Below are 19,832 nucleotides of genomic sequence, written 5' to 3'. Positions count from 1 at the left end.
AACCCCAGGTTTTGATCTTGTCACAGAAGAGTTTCCTCCTAAGAGAAGGTCCCACTTCGCCAGGCAATGAACATCCACTTCAGGTGGGAGGTAGATCCCATCCAAAATCAAGTAGCTCTTTTGTCTCCAGAAGCCTTCCCCAGTATATCACACCCTCCTCTGGAGGGTCAAACTCAGGACCTTCAGCTTGCAAGACTGACGCACTACCTACTTTGCCAAAGCTGAAATGGATCTCTAGATTTCCATGTTGACAGTAGGTATACTTAATAAATATTTGTCATCTTGAATCATGAGAAAGGAAAAGTTCCCCCATGTTCACACAACTAGTAAAATACAGAGCTAGGGCTAGAACAGAGCTCTCCTGACCCCCAGGCCCACAGCTCTTTCCACACTGCTCCCCAAAAGGGCAATTTATAGGGAGATGCAATGGCAGTGTTCCAAGTGAAGGAATCATAAGGTGTATCTCCCTCAGAACCTCTAATCTCACCCTGAAGGGCTCCCTCACTTTGAGGGCTAGGAGCTTAGTGGACCAAGGAGTGCAAGAGGAGCCTGCCAGTTCTCAAAGAGCAAGTGAAATGAGTCCATTGTCCTGTGCCAGACAAGGAAATGTTGAGAGTTATATCAGGGTCTCAGGATTCCGGATGAAAAGAACCTGCCCCCCTGCCCTGATTCCAGAGAAATTCCCTGATAGTTTGTCACTGCCTGAATCTCACACAGATCTGGGAGAGGAGGAAGTTACCCTAAATTGAGTCATGGAGACCCTGCCATGGAGTTGTTCCCAGATTACATCACAGTTCCATATAACATATTCCAGGCTTGAAAAGAAAACAGGCTGTGGACTTAAAAGGAAATAGACAGTGGAACCAGATTAGTGGAATGTGACACCAGCAATAGTGACTCCATCATGGAAAGTGTTCAAATGGAGGCTGATCCATGCCTCTTGGATATTGCAGAGGGAACTTCTGCTAAAGCATCAGAAGTCCGCTGGCTGGGCACCTTCTGGTGCTCCTCCTAATTCTGGGGTTCTATGATGGATGGTACAGGGGCTCCTGGGATGCATGACATGAGGAAGACTGTTCCGGACCCAGGAGTCCTCCACATGTCATGCAACTCAAACTGAGGGCACCTGCCTCTCGAAGCAAAGATTCCTTTCAGGATGGAAGGTCCCATATCCCATTCTCCAGGTCATCTGGTGTCTCTACTCTGAATGACCCTTCTTCCTTCCATGGTTTGAATCCCTGGGCAGAAACTGGTTGCTGAGAAAAATGTCCTAACAGAGGAAGTATGGTGTGGCAAGAGACCTGGATTTAAAGTCAGAGGACCTTGGTTTGAATTCCAGTTCTGCTGTTTATTAACTGGGTGATCTTGGATAAATTCCTTCCCTTGCTGCGTTTCAATTCCCATTTCTATAATATTTCAAAATGATCGTCCAAACTCTAATTCCTATGATAGAGTTACCTATATAAATTCAACACCGGTATGCACAATGGGTCCATGCAAAGGGTCCCCACCGCCCCCTGGTGGTCTGACTTGGTGTAGGCGCCCCTCTCATTTACCCTCTCTTTCCGACTTCCATACAGATTAGAAGAGAGAACGAGATCTTTTCAAAAGAGACAGGTGGGGCCCAGACTGGGATTACCGCGGAAGGAAAAACCCGAAGTCTCGCTCCCCCTCCCACAACTATGACCGATGGTAAGAAGGGGAAACAGAGGCAGATCCATGTAAACGTCTGTGTTAATACACATCAATGTCTCCTTTAAATTCCGTCCCCACCCTCCCTCTCGCCCAAACTCCTCAGTCCCAGTCCTGTCCACCTGGCTGGCCACTGGGCTGACTCCGGCCGTTTCTGAGGTAGGTTGGTAACAAGTATGGTTTTGTCCCTCAAACCCAGGTCCAAGAGATCACGGGGACCCACCTGGGGTCACACAGGGAGAAGGGTGGCAGGCTCTCCCCCGCCCTTCCCGCCCCCGGGCAGCTAAGAAAAGCATCTTCGCCCAAGTCAAGGCGCGAGTGTGTGGGGTGGTCTCAGGCGGAGAAGATGAGGCACGAAGAGAGGTGTAGGTTGCTCGTCCCCGACGTCCCGCACACCTGGAGGCGGCAGGTCTTCCGCCTTTGCCCTCAGGGCAGCAGCTCCCGGGCGGACCTGATCGGGTCATTTCTTCAAAGTTAGGGATCCTCTTCCCGGGCCGGGCCTGGAGGAATAGGACGTGAATGTCGGCACCCCAATTCCTCTGCCCTCTCGGCCTGGCCTCTTTTTTATTACGCTTTACCCTGGATTCTTCCACTAAACCTCCGCCGCCCACCTCACCACCCAGCTTTTCCGCCTTGTTTCCTCCGAATGCCCCGCCCCCAGCCAGACTAGAAGCTCGGGAACCACGGAAGCGATTCTTCTAGTGGTCTAAGGCCGCCCCGCACCTCCCTGGTCTCTGTGGGGAGGGGATGTGGCCAACCCTTCCTGCCGGGAAAGCTAGAGGCAGGCCCCTTGGTCCTGGCCGGGGTTGAAGAGGGCGAGCCGCACACTCACCGCGGGGAGCGAGCCGGACTGGGTGGCACCATGACCAGGAGGCGGGGACCTCGCAGGGGCTGTTTGACCAGCACGGGGTCCCCAGGCAGAGGCCGGCTCGGGGGGTCCTTTTTCAAGGGGTCCTTTTTCAAGGGGTCCTAGGGGCAGAAGGATTAGAAGTGACCCCGGACATCATTCCCCTCTCCCCTCCCGTGCCCATCCTGCCCTCTCACCTTAGGGCCGCGGGCTGGGTTGACTGGAAGGGGTCTCTTGGGAGGCAACAGGCGGCCGGTTCCATCTGCTCGGTCTCCCCGGTCCCCTGGGTCCTTTCGGGGAAAGCCAGGCCGGGGAGAGTGGCTCAGGGGTGGTGGTGGGCGTGCAGGTCTGGAGTCGCGGGGTTTCGAAGGGCCCGGGCGCAGGGGCCGTACCACATTGACTGGCTGGGAGCCAGTCTGGGAGGGTCCGGGTTTCGGGGAAAGAGGCCCCCGAACTCCTTGGGGAGACACCTAGGGTGGGAGGAGAGGGAGAGAAAATCCCAACGGCCTCTCTTACCCACCAGAGACCTCTGAGGGTTCTACCACTCTAGAACTCCCTACGGAGGCCCGACCAGCTTTCCCCGCCACCCCATACATCCTCCTATGCCCGGACTTTTTCTTCATTCTCCTCCCCATACTCACCCCCGGGGCAGGGCGAAGAGGCTGGCGAAGGGGTAAGTTCTGCAAAGTTAAGCCCGATTGGGCCCCACTCCTGGAATTTTTGATGGCCTTTGAGCGGTGGCTGGGAAAAGGAAAGGACAGGGGATGATCCACAACACATGGATATGGGAGTTTGAGGCCACCACTTCCCATCTCCAACCTTTGCAGAGGCTGTCCCACATGCCTTGAATGCCCTCCACAAAACTTCTCTGCCTCAGAATACAAGAATTCTTTCCAGACCCGATTCCTGTCACCTCCTACAGGAAGGCATTCTTGATTCTAGAACTCTTCCTCCAAAGAAATTGCTTCCTTTCTATTTCAAATGTTTTAGATTTCATATTATGCATACCCTACGTGTTTCTCTCCATTCAAATGTATGCTAAATGTTGTGTCTGTTTCTTGGCGCCCTAAAACATTTCTTGACACTTAGCAAGAACATGATAAAATACTTCTCCTAGTGGTATTCCCATCCCGTATGGGTGGGACTTAGATGGCAACTCAGGCCCCTTGCAATTCTGAGCTTTCCTGAAATTCAATAGTGACTGAATTTGGAACCTCAACCTGGGTTCTTTACACTGCTTCATGATGTCTTCCTTTGTATGGTCAGATGAGAGGCATTGTAAGGTGGGGCAAAAAACCTTGGGGCTCCCTCAAAAGGGTTTCAGTCTTGCCTTGGCTGTTTACTAATTGTGCCACTACAGGCAAGCTTCTTGATAGATTTAGGAAAGACTGGAACACTGGGTTAGACAGAAAATCTGCCAGCCTGGAGCAACTAGAACTCCGAATTCTGAGCTCAACTCTCATCCTCTGGAAAATCCTCTTATTATTGGGACTTCCTGGCTCAGCAACTGGCTCGTGGAACAAGTCAACTTCCCCAGTCTAGGCTGACTTTTTGTTCATCTGTAAAATAAAGGAGTTGGACTTCCCCCTCTAAGTGCTGGCATCTTAGCATGATGGGACTTCTTTAGCTGGCTTTTGGCTCTTAGGTAAATGTGCATGTATTTGTGTATGTATCATCAATGCCCAAACTTTGAGGGCTTAGATGGGAGGAAGGGAAAGGCCCTTCCAGATGTGGGCACGGAGGAAGAGAGTTGGAGTAACCCTAGGGACCTGGGGCAGTGGCATTCATCCTTAGAATTGATGGAGCTGAGGAAGGGGGTTCAGGAAGAGAAGCAGAAGAACCCTGGGTCAAGTAAGTGTGGGAGACTACTAAGGCCAATTATAGAATTACATAATCTCCTTATATTCCTGTTTCCTACTCTTTTCTGTCATGGGATATTAGAGAAGGGACACATAGTAGGTGTTTAGTAGGGGAAGAGAATTTAACTGAACAAGACTGTCTGCAAATATTTCATTAACTGTCACCTGGAAGAGAGTATTCTGTTTGGCCCTAGAGGGCAGAAGTAAGAGCAAAAGAGATCACAGGTATGAAGGGCAAACCTTAAAGTTCTAGTTCATTTATCTACTTCATTACTATTTATTTATTTTATTATTTTTATCTGTTTTATCTATTATTGTTGTTATTATTATTAGGAGGAGAAGAAAGAGCCATTGATAGATGTTGTAGAGAAGTCAAAATAGGTTTAATGTAAAGAAAAACTGCCCAGTCATGAGAATTGTCCCAGCTTGGCTAATGGGTCAACTTGAGAGATAGTTGGTTCCCTCTCTTTGGAAGGGTTCAAGCAGAGGCCAGCAAACCATCTAGAGCATTAATGGCAAACCTATGGCACAGATGCCAAAGATGTATGCAAAGGATACTCAGCCACCCTCCCCCCACCCCAGTTTATTACTAGAAAAGACTTCGGTGGAGTTGCTTCCCTCCCCCACTCCACCATACCTGATGACATTTTTTCACATCCCCTGCCCCTCTGCCCAAAAGCAGTGGGAGTGCACAGAGGGCAAAATGGGCAGCACACAGGCAGCAGAGCTGGAGGGGAGTAGGGTGGAGGAACACTAGGACTATTCCCCTCCCCCTCTCTACACTCCTTGAGGACATTCCTTACTTCAGCAGTCCAATGGGAGTGTTTCCTCCCTCCCTTATCTGGGGTAACAGAGGACAGGGGGCAGGTGTGTGTGTGTGGGGGGGTCTCAGCACTCAGTCTGGGGGGGGGTGGCACTCCATCTTTAAAAGGTTTGCCATCACTGATCTAGAGGGCATGTTGTAGAATAAATGATTTTCTATATACAGGCTAGGTCAGTTGGCTACTAAGTTCTTTTCCAATTCTGAAATTCTGAGATTCTGCTTTAAAAATGTTTGTGAAATATATCTGAGGAGAGAGGTAATACAATTTAGTGAAAGGAGTCCTCAATTTAGAATTATAAGGCCTCTCCTTAAACACAGGTACTCTGTCTCTTATCTGCTGCGTGATTTTGGACAAGTCACTTGACCTCTGGGTAATGGAAGGGTTAAATTAGATGACAATAAGGTTTCTTCAAGATCTAAATTTCATAATCCTATGACCTGACAGTGTGGTAAAGAAGAGAAAGTCTTGGATTTGGGCCCAGGAGGATTGGATGCTTGGTTCTGCCCCTAGCTCTAGGCATGACCCTCCCCTTTTTCAGAGAGTTGGATCTCAGTTTGTCCCTCTGTTAAATGAGGGGATGAAACATGATCATCTCAGAAGGACTTTCCAGCTCATGTGACAGGAGGACATATTCTAGGGATAAAAGGTATAGGAATGAGGAGTGTAGGGACAGGAAGAGAAGGCATGCTCCCACACCCACTTACCGGCAGCTTTCTTGCCCTTTTCTCAGCCCTCGAAGGCTCTGGTACAGCAGAGAGTTTGGAGAACGGTAGTAGTACAGAGCCACCCCAGCACTGGGGAGCAGTAATAGGATGAAGACAAGAAGCAGAGCCAATAGAGTGGCATCCTGGTCTAGGGGAGGGGATGGAGACAGGTGGTTGGTCAGTCCAGGGATGAGGATTCCCCTCTCTCCTCCCTCCTCATCTCCTGCCCATTTGACACTCACTGTCATACTGCACAGGACCACTATCCACGCTGCCCCCCAGCCCTGGTTTCTCACAGGTTGGGGGGGCCCAGCCTGCATCACAGTGACAGTTCTTATTGCTATTACAGACCTTGGGAGAGGAGAGAAGAGAAAGGATAAAGGCTGGAAATAAAAAAGACATCATCCACCCAGAGTCTCAGCTCCCAGGACTCGCCCCCCAGGGATCACTTACCCCATGGCCATGGCATGTGTCTAGGCACCTCTGAAGTTCAGGGAAAGAGGCATTCTGGCATCTCCGATCATGACACACCTAGTGATGATGGACAGGAATGACAGAAGCAGATGGTGTAGATGAGCACAGGGCACCCTGGGCTAGGCAAGATAGGCTAAGGGGAAAGGAGTCCCAAGGCAACTGCTAGGGAGGATGTTGATCATCTTAAGAGTCCTAAAAAACTCATAGAAATCCCCCCCCACCAGAGATCCCATATGTCTAGGGAGCCCCCCCTTCACTGGCCCTGGAGTTGGTGAAGCTGGCTCACCATGCCATCTCCACACTTAGTACCAGGTAGCACAAGACCAGGGTCTGGCAAGTCAGCTGAGGAGTCAGGTCGAGTTACACGGTACATGAAAGCTCCTCTGCATTTCACCTCTCTGCCACCCAAACGGATGGTGGTCTCCATGGAAACAGTGTGTGGTCCTCTGGGCTTGTCTGCCCCACTCTGGCACTGAAGCTTTCCACACTTGGCATCTCTGCAGGGGCAGGGGAGGAGGGTGTCAAGAGGGCAGCCAGCCCAGAAGCCTCTCCAAGAGCTGACAGACTTAATAACTGCTGGGTCTCTTTAGTACTTTTAAGTTTATAATGTGTTTTTTCACACATATATCATTAGATCCTTACTACACTATGAGGGTTAGATTCAACAAATGTTATCATCTCCATTTTACAGGTGAGGAAACTGAGGCTCAGGACTCATCTGGATTAAGTGATTTGGCCATGGGCATTTAGACAGGAAGTGTCAGGCAGGAGTCCAACTCAAAACTTCCTGAACCCAAATTCAACCCCCTATCTGAAATCCTTACCCACATTTCTGGCCCCTGACCTTTGTCCCCATTACTTCCTGGTCCCAGTTATTCTTTGTACCATTTGATTCCTAATCCCATCTTTCCCATCATCCTAGTTACTACTCCTACCCACCCAGTGGTTTCTGACCTCTAATCCCTTCATGTGCCTCATCCTTGACCTATTCCTCCCTCAGACTGCTCATCCCACTCATTCTCCCTCATGTCTCCCTGACATCCTGTTCCCCTGACCCCTCACTCCCCCGACACCTTGTCTTGAAGATCCTGGCCTGTCCTTTCTTCGCCTCCCTCTGTCCTTACTCTCACCTCCGATCACACGGGACATAGTGGCCTTCACTGTCCTGGCCACAGTTCCCATAGCGATCCCCAGCTGAGTTCACATCTTGGAAACAGGCATCAGGGGCTGGGTGGGCACCTGGGGGTTGGAAATAGTGTTAGGGGGAAAGGGATCAAGATTTACGGAAGAGAATGTCCCTGGGGCAAGAAAAATGGAGTCATCTTCAGGTGTCCTTGGATGTCCTTTTCCCATCCTTCCCAGAGTCTGTATACATGTGGGGTTACCTGACTGAGGAGGGAGAGAGGAGTACCCAAGGAGGAATTGGGATAAGTACCTCAGCTTGAGGAAGGGGAAGAGCCTGAAGAGAAAGAGCTATTGCCCCTGCCTCACACAGGGAAGAATTGGGCGAGGCTCTCACCAGGCCCCCAGAGTTGTTGGCACTGCCCCTCATGGGTAGGACACATTCCATCTCGGCAATAGGCAGTGCCACCAGCACACGGGGAGCCATCAAGGAGGTAGACATTGGCTGGACAGTGGGGAGAGGCTCCAGTGCAGAATTCAGGCAGGTCACAGTCCCCAGCTCCTTCTCGGCACAATGTTCCAGCAGGCTTCAGCTGTAGAAGGGTAGGCAGAGAGACAAAGACAGGCACAAAAGAATAGAGACAAACAGGAAAGTCGAGTACAAACCCAAAGGAGGAGAAAAGCAGAAACAAGTCAGGTCAACCAGAAGAATCTGACCTTTGCCTGCCCCTCCACTCTATCTATGCCTTCTCTCCCCATATTAGAACCCAGTTTACTCCTAGCCCTCTGGGAAAACTGAGGCTCAGTCACCTCACTACTCCTTCCCATCTTCTCAATTCCTCCTCTCCCAGCTCCTCACCGAGCAATGGGCACAGCAGTCCCCCTGAGCACACTGGGCTCCTTCCCGAAGGGTGCAGTTATGAGCATGACAGCAGGGGTCAGTGCACTCCTGGATCCCAAAAACAGAGAGAAAGAGGGATGGAGAAATGTAGAACCAAGACAGGGAAATCAATAGATGAGGGACTTCCTGAGTCAGGGAATCTCCTAATTGGGAGAGGAGAAGAGAGAAAGGACAAAGGATGCTGATAAATCTGTGGGTCTCAAGATTTGGGGGTGGGGGCAGCTTCAAGGGATACTGAAAGATCCATGGGACACAGGAGATCTCTAGTGAGAAGCTAGAGATCCTGCACTGGTGGTCATAGAGCACTGGAGACTTGCTGGGTTCTAGAGAATGAGGGTCTTAGTCTGAGAGTCTTTAGGGGCCTGGGTGGTCTGCAGAACACTGAGAATCACAGGATGGGTATGAGAGAAATCACGGGGAGCCCTGACTGAACAGAAGGGGGGCCAGAAACCAGGAGCCAAATGAGCACTAATCACAGAGATCCAAATCTGGCTGGTCCTGACTTGCAGCTGAGCTGTGCCTGGCTGGCACACTGGGGTCAGGGCTGGAGTGAGGGGCATCAGAGCCTAACCTCGATGTCCCCACAATCACACTCCTCCCCATCTTCCAAGAAGCCATTTCCACAGCGGACTCCCAAGACCAGCAACCGAGGGTCAGGAGGGTTGAAGAGGCACATTCCCCCTCCCTTTTGGAAGAAGGTGAGCAGCTGCTGTCGGCTACAGGAACTGAACACTTGTGGAAACGGGTGTCTGCAGAGGGTGGGAGAGAGGCATGGGGAGATGGATGGGCACAGTCTACTACACCCACAATCACACCGTCTCAGCAAAGGCTGAGATCTGACCAGCAGGGGGCACTGTGGTCACACAGATCAGCCCACAGTCTGAGCCTGAACAGGGAGGAAACAGACCCAGCTGGACACATCTGCACTGTGACTCAGAGGCTCATCATCACCTCATGCCTGCAATAGCTTCCTCTCTCCCCATTCTAGTCCTTCTTCTGCCCAGTGGTCAAAGTGATCTCCCTAAGCCGTGATGGTGAAACTTTCATTTCCAATCCTGGATTCCTTCCAGTCCCTCCTTCTGTAAGAAGGTCCCCCCATCTTCCTTTATCTTAGGCCCCTTCCTCAGAGACAATTCCCAATTTCTCTCCCTTACGATTTATTTGTACATAGTTATTTCCATGTTACCACCCCCATTACACTGTGAGCTCCTTAAGAACGGAGTATGGTTTTTGCCTGTCTGTGCATCCCCAGCTCTTATTGCCTGGCACATAGTAGGTGTTTAATAACAACTGACTGGTCCTTTCAATGCCCCAGTGAGATAGATGTTCTATGTGCTATAGACATGAGCACAGATTCACTGAAATGAGCATATATCCAGACCCATCAGCATTAGTTAGGGGCACAGGCAGAGACAGGCACAGAGCCCAGGATGGCAGAGCTGGGAAGGGTCTTAGAACATAGAATGTCAAAGCAGAAAGGGATTCTTGAGACTTTGCGGTACAGGACTTCTTAACTTGGATCCATCAAGGAGTCTGTGAATTTGGTTGGTTGTTTTGTTTTTGATTGCATAACTTTATTTTGACATAATCAGTTTCCTTTGTAATCCTATACCAATTATTCATTTATGCATTTAAAAGCATGATTCTCAGAAGGGACCCCAGGCTTCACCATACTGCCAAAAGTCCATTACACAAAAAAGTCAGGAACCCCAGATCTAACCCAACCTTCTCCATTTATATATAGATAAGGAAATAGGATCAATGAGGGGAGATGATTTGCTTATCCATAGAATCCAGAATCTAGAACTCAGATCCCTTGACTTCCCTCCATAGCAAAACCTACCCAGGGCTATTTTCATTCTACTTCACAGATACCTTCCTCCTAAGCAGAGAGATCCTGCCATGCTCTGGCTCTGGCCTCACTTACCCAGTGGCTGCTGCCATTACACAGCCCCCCTCCTCAGGCAAGGCCTCTTCACAGCAACCATCAGCATCGTGGCTCATCCCAAAGCTGTGGCCGATCTCATGAGCCATGGTAGCAGCTGCACCAATGGGCAGCTCTGAGTGGTCCTGAGGGAGACAGAGAGTCAGCCCAGATCCCTCCCTTTCTTCACCCTTAGTCCTCTTCCTCTCCCTAAGGGAGACCCACCAAAGACCTACAGCTAAAGAAAAGGGACAGAATTGAGAGAGGGTAAAAACTCTTCTATGACAAGCAGCAAGCTTATCCTGTAAAAGTGTGCAGAATTCTCCAAGAAATGAAGTATCCTGGCATAGGGGTGAGGAGCCACCTGAGGCGGGCCTGTTGGTCCCAGGCAGAGTTCTAAGGCTGATAAGAAACTCAGAGGGTCAGTGAAGAGGTGGGAGGTGGGGGTGGGAAGGGGTAAGATGGTATTGGGCTCCAGGGTTAGGGTCATAGGTCTGCAAGGAGATAGGGAAGCCAGGCAGGATCTGAACCCTAAGCATTGCATCCTCACCGCGCTCACTCCTCCAGAGTTATCAGCGCTGCACATGCCCTCCAGGGGCGCCATGCCAATGGTGGTACCCTGAAAGGTGCGGCCCCTGCTCATAGCAGACAGGAAGAGAAAGAGGGAGAGTTTATGGGAGTCCCTCTCCCCAGTCCACTTCTCCCGAGCTCCCATAGTCCCAGGCCATGAGACACCCACGTGAGAAGCTGGGCAGTGTCGTGGGGCCGCCTGGACCGCAACCCCCGACGCCACTGCAGGAAGGCCCAAAGCGTGGCGTTGGCATCTCCTGTGACGCGACTCTGGTCTCTCTCGGTCCATACCTCTAGACCGGTCAGCGCTACCTTGATGTTGAGGGACCTGTAAAACTGTGTGGGGCAAGAGAAAAGAGAGCCACGGGTGCGGTGTAAACCAACTGGGTGAATCCTTGAAGTCCAGTTCACACTCGAGGGGGCCCCACTCGGATCAGCACCCTTCCAGGGCCCAGCACTATCTCCCACCAGTAGTCTAGGAGTCACCTGGGGCCCCTCCCTGTCCCAGTGCAGTCGGGGACCTCCTGTCCCTCTCAGAGATCCAGACTCTCCCTCCGCCCTCCTCCACTCTATCCAGTCTGGCCACTCTTCTCTTCCCCCTTTACCTTGTCCACGTAGTTGGCTATCTCGAGGAGTCGCTGCTTGGTGCGACCCAGATCCCTTTGCTGCCTCAGGTACTAGGGTGCAAGGAAGGGGTCCATTAGAGGCGGTGGGGCCCCAGAACACAGCCCCGCCTCGTCGAGGCCCTCCCCCAGATTGGCCCTGCCTCCGCCCATCCCCGTCTGCCCCACCTCACCAAAGCATGGTCTGCCACAATGAAGAGCTCCAGGTACTTCAAGGCCCGCCTCGAGTCGCGTCTCACCTGAGGGGAGGGAAGGGGGCCTCAGACCTGAGAGGTACCTAGAAAGGGGGTTCGAGGGTGGGGTGCAACTCTAGAAAAGAGGCCCGAGGGGCAGCGGGTGGGCCAATCCGAGGCCGAGGCCGATCGTGGGTGGGCAGGGCCTGGTCAGGGGGCGGGACCTTGAGGATTGAGGGGCTAGAATGGGCCTGAGGGGATGGGAATTTGACCAGACGCGCTCACCCTGTGGGCCTGATGCCGGTGGAGGAGGCTGGCCAGGCTTAAGGACCCAGGGAGCCCGTGGCTACAGATCCCATCCTTTCTGGGCAGCTGCTCGGTCCGGAAGAGGCGGTGGGGGCCGGGCGGTCCAGACACCGAGGTCCGAGGAGGCTGCACGTAGTAGCTGCGGTTGGCGCTGAGTACTATCAGCCCGCTGGAGGGGGGGCAGGGTTGATGAGGCTGTGAGATGGGGCATCGCCCAGCTCGAATCCCTTCTCGGACCCGACAGAAGTCCTTCCTTCCACACTGCTTCCCCTTCCAGGACCACCCCCAAGCCCACGCACGCCCCTTTACCTGATCCCGGAGCAGGAGCTGAGGGCAACCCAGGAGTCCGGGAATCCTTGCACATGGCCATGGTAGTAACAGTGGTCCTGGCGGAAGAGGTGGGCAAATATTCAGCTCCAGCCCCAGGCCCTCCATTTTAATCTTCTTTGTTGAGGCCTCTAAGGCGAAGAGGGGAATGCTCCCCTCCTAGCTCCGTGAGGGAGGAGGACTCTCCCACAGGAAGGATTAAGGGTCTCTGCTATCCTTAAAGGAACCCCACAGAGCCCCCCAGCTACACCCCAGCCTCAAGATCCTATAACCTCCAGCGAGCTATCTTCCCTCTACCAGGGAGCTGGTCTTACCGTATGATTGGGGGCCAAAGTCACCGCCTTCCCATCTGGACCGTAGTGGGTTTCCGTGTAACCCTGAGCCAACAGCCAACTAAGGAATTTAGAGTAGAATTTAGAAGCGATAACTGCTTTAGCGCCACCTTTTCCAGGGAGCCTTCTTTGATTGACTCCCATATTTCTTTTCTATGTCTTCAAGCATTCATATTCTCACATTTCCTGGTATATGCTTGTGATAATTTGTTTTTATTGAAGAGGGACCAGGTTCCCCCTCTCCCCACCCTGTAGATAAGACTAAGTCTCCCCACTCTGGAAGATCCCTGAGGGCCAGGGCTTTCTCTCAGACTGCAGGCTCCCTGAAGGCAACAGAATAAGAGCCTGAGGAGGCCTCAAATCTCGAATCTGCCTTAAATGCTTCCATCCTGAACATATACATATACAGATATAATTATTATTTTTTTTACCTCCAAGATCCTGTGGAATCTCGTCTAAACCACCTCTCCAATTTATAGAAATTAAAGAATTGGGAAACACCATCTTAACATGATGGCGTATAAGGGCTAGAGCGTAAGTCTTAGGGCTTTGGGTCAGGGTTGGCAAAGACCACTCTATTGATTGGACCACTGACTGGCACCTAATCTTGCTTTTCTCTTGTACCTTTGTCAGTTTGTTATTAGGTGGGTCTTCTACCTTGCCATCTGACCCTGAACACTTTGATATAACACAGCCTTTCCAACCACAGATTTCTAACCCTTTGAGATCTGGCTCCTGCTATATTACTGAAACTTCTCTTCCTAAGTTACTAATAGCCCCTAATCACCAAATTCAAGGGAATTTTCCCAGGCCTTTTTGCAGTCTCTGAAGTAATATTTTCTCTTCCTGGAAAGCCCTTCTTCGTGCTTTCTGACAATGTTCCTTCCCTGTTCTCCTTCCCTCTCTGGCTCCGACTTGAGAGTCAAGAAGACCTGACACTACTATTTAATGACTGGATTTGGATGAATTTCTTCCCCTCTCTGGGTCTTGGTTTCCTCCTCTGTAAGATGGGGATAAAAATAATAATAGTAAGCATTTATATGGTGCTTTAAAGTTTGCAAAGCACTTTTCTTATATTATCACCTTTGATCCTAGCAACAATCCTGCAAAGTAGGTGCTGTATCCCAATTTTGCAGACAAGGAACCTGAATGAGCATGTTTAAGTGAGCTGCCCTCAGTCACTTAGCTACTAGCGTCTGAAGCAGGACTTGAACTCCCAACTTTTTTATTCTAGGCAAGAAATTTACTTCACTGCATAGCTGCTAATAGTACCAACCCCTGCCCAGTCTCCCCTAGCTTAGATGCAAGAATTTCATTAAGAGAATGTTTATGAAGCTCTTCAGAAGCCCTAAAAACCATCTCTTTCTGTGTGTGTGTGTGTGTGTGCATGTGTCTCTGACTCTCTGTCTTTCTCCAATCCTTCTTTTCCTCCCTGCCTCCTTATCTAATTTTAGTACCCCCTCTAAATCCTATCAGTATCCAGTGGACCACTAGCACAACTCCCAGGTTCCCAGTCTCTTAGACTCACCGGTTTTTCTGCAGGGAAAGGAGAAGCTCTTTGCCTTCAGCCCTCACTGACAACAAAGCCTCATCTGGACTTCTGACCTAGGTGGGGGAAAAGCCAGGAGAAGGTGAGGTTGGATAGGACCAGATAGACAGACACAACCACTACAGTCTCTACCATGTAGATTATGTGAATCTGAATTTGCTTGACTTATCTGAGCTTCTTCTCTCATCATATCCTATCCAGAGATGAGGTATACTTGGTTGGGGAACAGGTTGGGGAGTAAGATGAATGGAGGGGTGCATAGCATCCTTGAGTATCCAAACACATGACCTACAGTATTCCCCAAACACATCTCTGCTCCAAGCTCCAAGCTCCCACTCTCATCCCTCCAGAGTGAGAAGGCTTTAGGGGAAGGGGAACAGGACTTGGTTGAAGAGAGGAGACATAAGGGCTATATGGTGAGTTGAGGGTACAACTGGATCTGATGAGACAGGCTGTCAGGAAGGTTGGAATCTAGATGCTCCAGATGTCTGAGCTCTTTCTTCTCTCCTTATTCTGAGCCTCTCTGACTCTGATTTCCTGTTTCTATATCTCTCTCTCTAATTTTGCCTCTAACTCTCTGGGTGAATATTTATCACTTAGTCTCTAGGGTTCTGGCCCTGTCTTCATCTCCTTCTATTTCTTGGCTCCTCCCCTTTCCATTCTGCCACCAATCCTCATTTCAGGCTTAGTTCCTTGGGCAACCTATTCCTCTTTTCTCTCCCTGGCTCCTCCCCATTCCTTCTCCACTGTTAAGTGAACAATCTGAAGGAAAAATTGAGCTCTTTGTCCCCTCAGCTGGGGTCACTCTGGCCAGTCTCTTGCCTCTCTCACTCCTCTTTATGCCTTTCCCATGGATGTCTCTCTCTCTGTTTCTCTCCTCCTCCCTCTGAAATGGGGGGAGGGGGAGGAAAGGAAAGGGAGAGACAAAGGAAGAGACAGAGGAAACAGGAGAGGAAGAGGGAGAGAAAAAGAGAGAGCGACAGAGAGACAGAGACAGAGACAGAGAGATCTATGTTTCTCCAGCAAAAGCCAAAGAAAGCATGAGACTGCTTATGAAGAGTACTGGCTAAGTGCTACAGATAATAAAGACAAAAGGATTCAAGTCCTTTAGGGCTCTTTGGTTCTGATTTGTGATTCTGCTGGTTGGGAAATCCCTGCTACCATTGCAGATGGGCACCCCTTCTGTGGCTTAGACTATTTCCTGACACTGAGAGGTTGGCTTGCCATAGTTAACACAGCCCCTACGTGTACGCGTCAGAGGCGAGTCTTGAGCGCAGCTCTTTCTGACTCTTGGGCTGGTTCTCTATCCACCATGCCAAGTTGCCTCTTCTATGTCTGAATCTTATGACTGGGTTCAAAGAGTCAACTTCTAAGATTCAGGCTAGAGAAGGTCAGTCAGGCATCAGCTTCTGTGCCAAGACGTGGGAGCTTTAGTGGAATTCACGTTCAGTGATAATATTTCTCCCCAACACACATGCAAAACTAATGGTGTCCTGGGTCATAAGCTCTAAGAGAGGAAGACTAGAAAGGAGGTGATCTCCCACCCATCACTGCCCTGTCCTAGTATCTCCAGAGTTCAGTAGGAGACATCACGTTTTCAGAGAAGACTGACAAACAGGTGTGCTACCTGAGAAAGGCAACCAAGGTGGCATGGGGACTAGTTGGACCATAGCAAGGACACTTGAAGAGATGCAAGTTATTTAACTGGAAGAAGACTCCAGAGTATGTGGAAGGAGAGGATGGGAAGGGGCAATCACTGCTTCACTGTTCTTGTTCTACTTGTCCCCCCTCCTTTGTCCCCCCCCACACTCCAAGGGGCAGATCTGAGGGCAGTCTGGGCAAGCTCCAAAGAGGCAGATTAGAGGAAGATCTTAACCATGATAACTGCCCAAGAAGAGTGGAATGGGCTGTGGTAGGCACTATCACAGGAATCAGAGTCCTACAAGGTCTTTAAAAGAAGAATTTGTCAGTTGAATAAACATATTGCAGTGATGTTGTAGGTGGGATTGTTTTCTAACTGCTATTGATTGTCCTTTTCTCTCCATTTCTAATTGTATCGATATGTCTTTCTCCTCTTTCTCTTAGCTTATCTGTCTCTTTTTCTCTGCCTCCCTTTGTCTCTCTGTCTCTCCTTCCACCTCTTCTCTTCTGGCTTAATCTCTCTCCTTTTTCTCCCTGTGCTTCTGGGTCAGTATTGCTTTATCTCTATGTCTCTCACCATCTCTGTATCTTGTCTTTAGTTCCAATCTCCCTCCAGTCTTCTGTCCTTCTCATTCTCCCCCTCTCCCTTTCCTCATGAATCTGATTACACTCCCTTCTGCCATAACTGTCGGTGGGCTTGGATTTCAGAGCCTCTGCCTAGGCTGGGAGCCAAAATACTCTCCCCTTCCCCAGGCTGCTCTCTGGCCGTGTGACCCTGGGAAAGTCATTTGAACCCTCCACCATTACATCAGGGACTGGAATGTTTGTGTTATCCATTTCATGTCATTATACACTCCCTCCTCCTCCCCTTCCATTCTCCCCAGGAAGGGTGAGAGAGGGCAGAAAGCCTCAGTCTCTGGTGAGTTCCACTGGAGACCCTGGACCAGATCCCGGGGCCCTCCTTTCACAGCTTAGGGTGTAGAAAGACAGGACAGGATAGTCCCAGGTCCAGCCCCCTTCTCCCCTCCCCCCCTTTTCCCAATGCCCAAAATATGAGGTCACCAGCCTGGCTAAGGCTTTTTTGGGAAACATGTACCCTGGAATGGAGGAGGGGAAAAGAGGAAAGTCCAAAAATGGTGTTACCCCTTGTCCCTGCCCACTCCCTATCATCTCCCTCTGCCTCTCTCCAAGTCCTTGTCTCTTCCTGTTTGGGTATTATGTTCTTTCTGCCTGTCCTTATTGCTCACTTTTTGAGTCTCTTGGTATTTCTGAATCTCTGCTCAGTGTATCCCTTTCTGTTTTCTGCCTCTCCCTATCTCAGTTATTCCACTGTCTCCATTTCAGTCTCTTTCTCCCATCTCCGTTCATTTTTGGTTACCCTTCCCCCTCTGCCTTTCCTCTCAAAGCATCCTGGTTGCCATCTGTACTTTCTCTGCCATGAATCCCACCTGCCTCTGTCTGTCCAGTCTCCAGCACTCATTCCCCCATTCTGGGCAGCTCCAAGCAAATTCTTTCTCTAGGTCACAGATTTGTATCTGCTCCCCTCGCCTGGCTCGCCTGCTCTGCCCTTGGGTTGGGCATGTCCCTGGCAGGAAGCCTCTCCTCTTCTAGTCTGCCCAATTTCAAATCTCTGTCCCTTCCCTTTCTCTGGGTCTTCCTCTGGACTTTTCCCTTGGTCTTCTATCTCTCCTCTTTCTGCCTCCTCTCCTTTTCAGCCCCTTTCCTGGACACCCAAATTGAGGGAGGAGCTGTTTTTCACAGAACTGAGTTGAATCAACAATGAGCAGAGTTCTCTGGGGACCAAGTAGGGCCTCCCATTTCATTATCTCCCCGGTAACCAGCCCTCCTTGGCTTCCTTTTGCCAGGTGTGTGGCTCTAACAGAAGGAGCAGCCTTGTCAACCCAGAGAGTTCTGCCCCCTCTAAAAGGGGCTGAATTAGAGAGAGGTAAGGGTCTATGTAGGGTCCACGACATTCCGGGCACTGTGATGGGCACTTTACATAGATGATCTCATTGGATGCTCAGAACAGTCCCATGGGGTAGGTAGGGGCTATTATCCCATTTTACAGTTGAGAAGCCTGAACACTTTCCCATTTCAACCCCCATGCAGTGCTCTCCCCCACCCCAAGCTGGGAGCAGAGTCTCCCCTTTCTGCCACCTAGAGATCACTCAGAGTCCCAGAATATTAGAGTTGGAAGGGACCTTAGTGATCCTCTAGTCCAACTCCATCCTTAAAACTGAGGCCTAGAGAGGAAAAAGTACTTATCCAAGATCACACATCTGGAAAGAGCTTATTCAAGATCATATGGTAGAATGGCCAAGATTTTAATAATCATAATAATAAGAGCTAGTATTTATATAGTGCTTTAAACTTTGCAAAGCACTATTTATGGTCTTATTTGGGGGTTTGGGGTTTATATGAGTATTCTCCTACAGCAATGACTAATATGAAAGTATGTTTTACATAATAATACATGCATAACCTACATCAGATTACTTACTATCTGGGGGGGGGAGACTTGGAGCTCAGAATTTTGGGAAATGTGTTGAAAATTGTTATTACTTGTCATTGGGAAAATAAAATAGCTTTGAATAAAAGTAGTTGCAAAGCACTTAACAATTATCACTTCTTATGATCCTCCTAATAACACTGGGAGGTGGGTACGATTATTATCCTGACTTTACAGATGAGGAAACAGAAGTTTAAGTGATTTGCCTAGTAAGAGTCTAAGGTCAGATTTGAACTCCAGGTCTAGCATTCTATCTCCCAACCACCTAGCTGCCCTAGAGTGGCATAGATCTAGCACATTATATTAAATTCTGGGCACAGGGCTGTATGGCTCCCTAGAAACTCTGGGTTCTACCCTTTGACAAAGATACTGGAGTAGTTTGACATTTCCTTCTCCAGCTCATTTTACAGAAGAGGCAACTGAGGCAAACAGGGTTGAATGACTTGCTAGGGTCACACAGCTAGTAAGTTTCTGAGACCACATTTAGACTCAGGTCTTCCTGATTCTACATCCATAGCTCTCTCCGTTAGACTACCTCACTGTATCAAATTTTTGTTAGTTAGCAATTTCAATTGTGTCCTACTCTTCATGACCCCATTTGAGGTTTTCTTGGCAAAGATATTAGAATGGTTTTCCATTTTTCTTCTCTAGCTCATTTTACAGAAGAGGGAACTGAGGCAGTCAGGGTTAAGTGACTTGCCCAAGGTCTCACAGCTAGTAAGATCTGAGGCCAGATTTGAACTCAGGAAGATGAGTCTTCCTGACTCCAGAGCTAGCACCTCATTCCTTGTAGCACCTAGCTGCCCCACTAGCAACGCCATATTGTATCTGGAAGCATGGGGTTGGGATGTTTAACTCCCTCAAGACTTTGAGTTATGGGATGAACCATTGGGAAAATGATAGCATGGTCTAGGTCCCTAGAAAGGCAGAGGATCGTGGGTTGTTGGGGGGGGGGTGGAGATCTCCAGAGAGTAGGTGGATGGATGAGAAAAGTTGTTGACTTGCTAAGAAGCCCAAGTTCCTTCCCCTTTCAAAAGAGCCCTTGCAAGAAATCATAATTAGACTAAAGAGAGAGGGAAGGCAAGTTGTCTCCACTGTTTGAGCGCTCTTCCCACCACATTACTCTTTCCACTCTCAGAATTGATTGTCTGCCCTACATCTTCCCTGGTTAATCATGGTGGGCTGCCATAAGAGAGGCAGACTCGAGCCAAGGAGGATTCAAGGAGACTTTGGTTTGGGCTCCTGATGCTGCTGTGTATGGCTTCAGGGGGAAAACCCTCTGTGGGCCTCAGTTTCTTCCTCTGTAAAATGCAAGAGTCGGACCAGACGGTTTCTAAGGTCCAGTCTGGCTCTTTAGTCTGTGAGGCTGTTCTGTTTAGACTCTATAGAAAGTGAGAATGGAGGCAGAAATCTTGTCCCTGTAAGCAGAGTAGGCGTTAATGTTGACAAAGGAGC

General features: G+C 49.8%; 1 protein-coding gene across 1 annotated transcript in view; it reads right to left on the bottom strand.

The window, feature by feature from the left end:
- Positions 1 to 1,327: 1,327 nt before the first annotated feature.
- The window catches only part of ADAM33 (ADAM metallopeptidase domain 33), a 32,786-nt gene continuing 14,281 nt past the window's right edge, over positions 1,328 to 19,832 (bottom strand). Inside the window, exons 3-23 of the mRNA XM_007496878.3 lie at positions 14,207 to 14,283; positions 12,661 to 12,739; positions 12,329 to 12,405; positions 11,999 to 12,188; positions 11,714 to 11,779; positions 11,523 to 11,594; positions 11,087 to 11,253; positions 10,898 to 10,982; positions 10,351 to 10,493; positions 8,995 to 9,172; positions 8,382 to 8,471; positions 7,920 to 8,115; positions 7,531 to 7,639; positions 6,687 to 6,897; positions 6,380 to 6,457; positions 6,169 to 6,277; positions 5,927 to 6,074; positions 3,181 to 3,280; positions 2,737 to 3,009; positions 2,525 to 2,661; positions 1,328 to 2,192 (exon numbers count right to left, since the gene is read on the bottom strand). Of these exons, the coding sequence (XP_007496940.1) occupies positions 2,153 to 2,192; positions 2,525 to 2,661; positions 2,737 to 3,009; positions 3,181 to 3,280; positions 5,927 to 6,074; positions 6,169 to 6,277; positions 6,380 to 6,457; positions 6,687 to 6,897; positions 7,531 to 7,639; positions 7,920 to 8,115; positions 8,382 to 8,471; positions 8,995 to 9,172; positions 10,351 to 10,493; positions 10,898 to 10,982; positions 11,087 to 11,253; positions 11,523 to 11,594; positions 11,714 to 11,779; positions 11,999 to 12,188; positions 12,329 to 12,405; positions 12,661 to 12,739; positions 14,207 to 14,283 (2,625 nt within the window). The 3' untranslated portion in view covers positions 1,328 to 2,152. The remainder of the gene's footprint in view (positions 2,193 to 2,524; positions 2,662 to 2,736; positions 3,010 to 3,180; positions 3,281 to 5,926; positions 6,075 to 6,168; positions 6,278 to 6,379; positions 6,458 to 6,686; positions 6,898 to 7,530; positions 7,640 to 7,919; positions 8,116 to 8,381; positions 8,472 to 8,994; positions 9,173 to 10,350; positions 10,494 to 10,897; positions 10,983 to 11,086; positions 11,254 to 11,522; positions 11,595 to 11,713; positions 11,780 to 11,998; positions 12,189 to 12,328; positions 12,406 to 12,660; positions 12,740 to 14,206; positions 14,284 to 19,832) is intronic.

Source organism: Monodelphis domestica, chromosome 6 (genome assembly GCF_027887165.1).
Source record: "Monodelphis domestica isolate mMonDom1 chromosome 6, mMonDom1.pri, whole genome shotgun sequence".
Classification (NCBI taxonomy): Eukaryota; Metazoa; Chordata; class Mammalia; order Didelphimorphia; family Didelphidae; genus Monodelphis; species Monodelphis domestica.
Note: the sequence above shows the minus strand (reverse complement) of the source record. Positions and strands in the feature narration are given on the sequence as shown.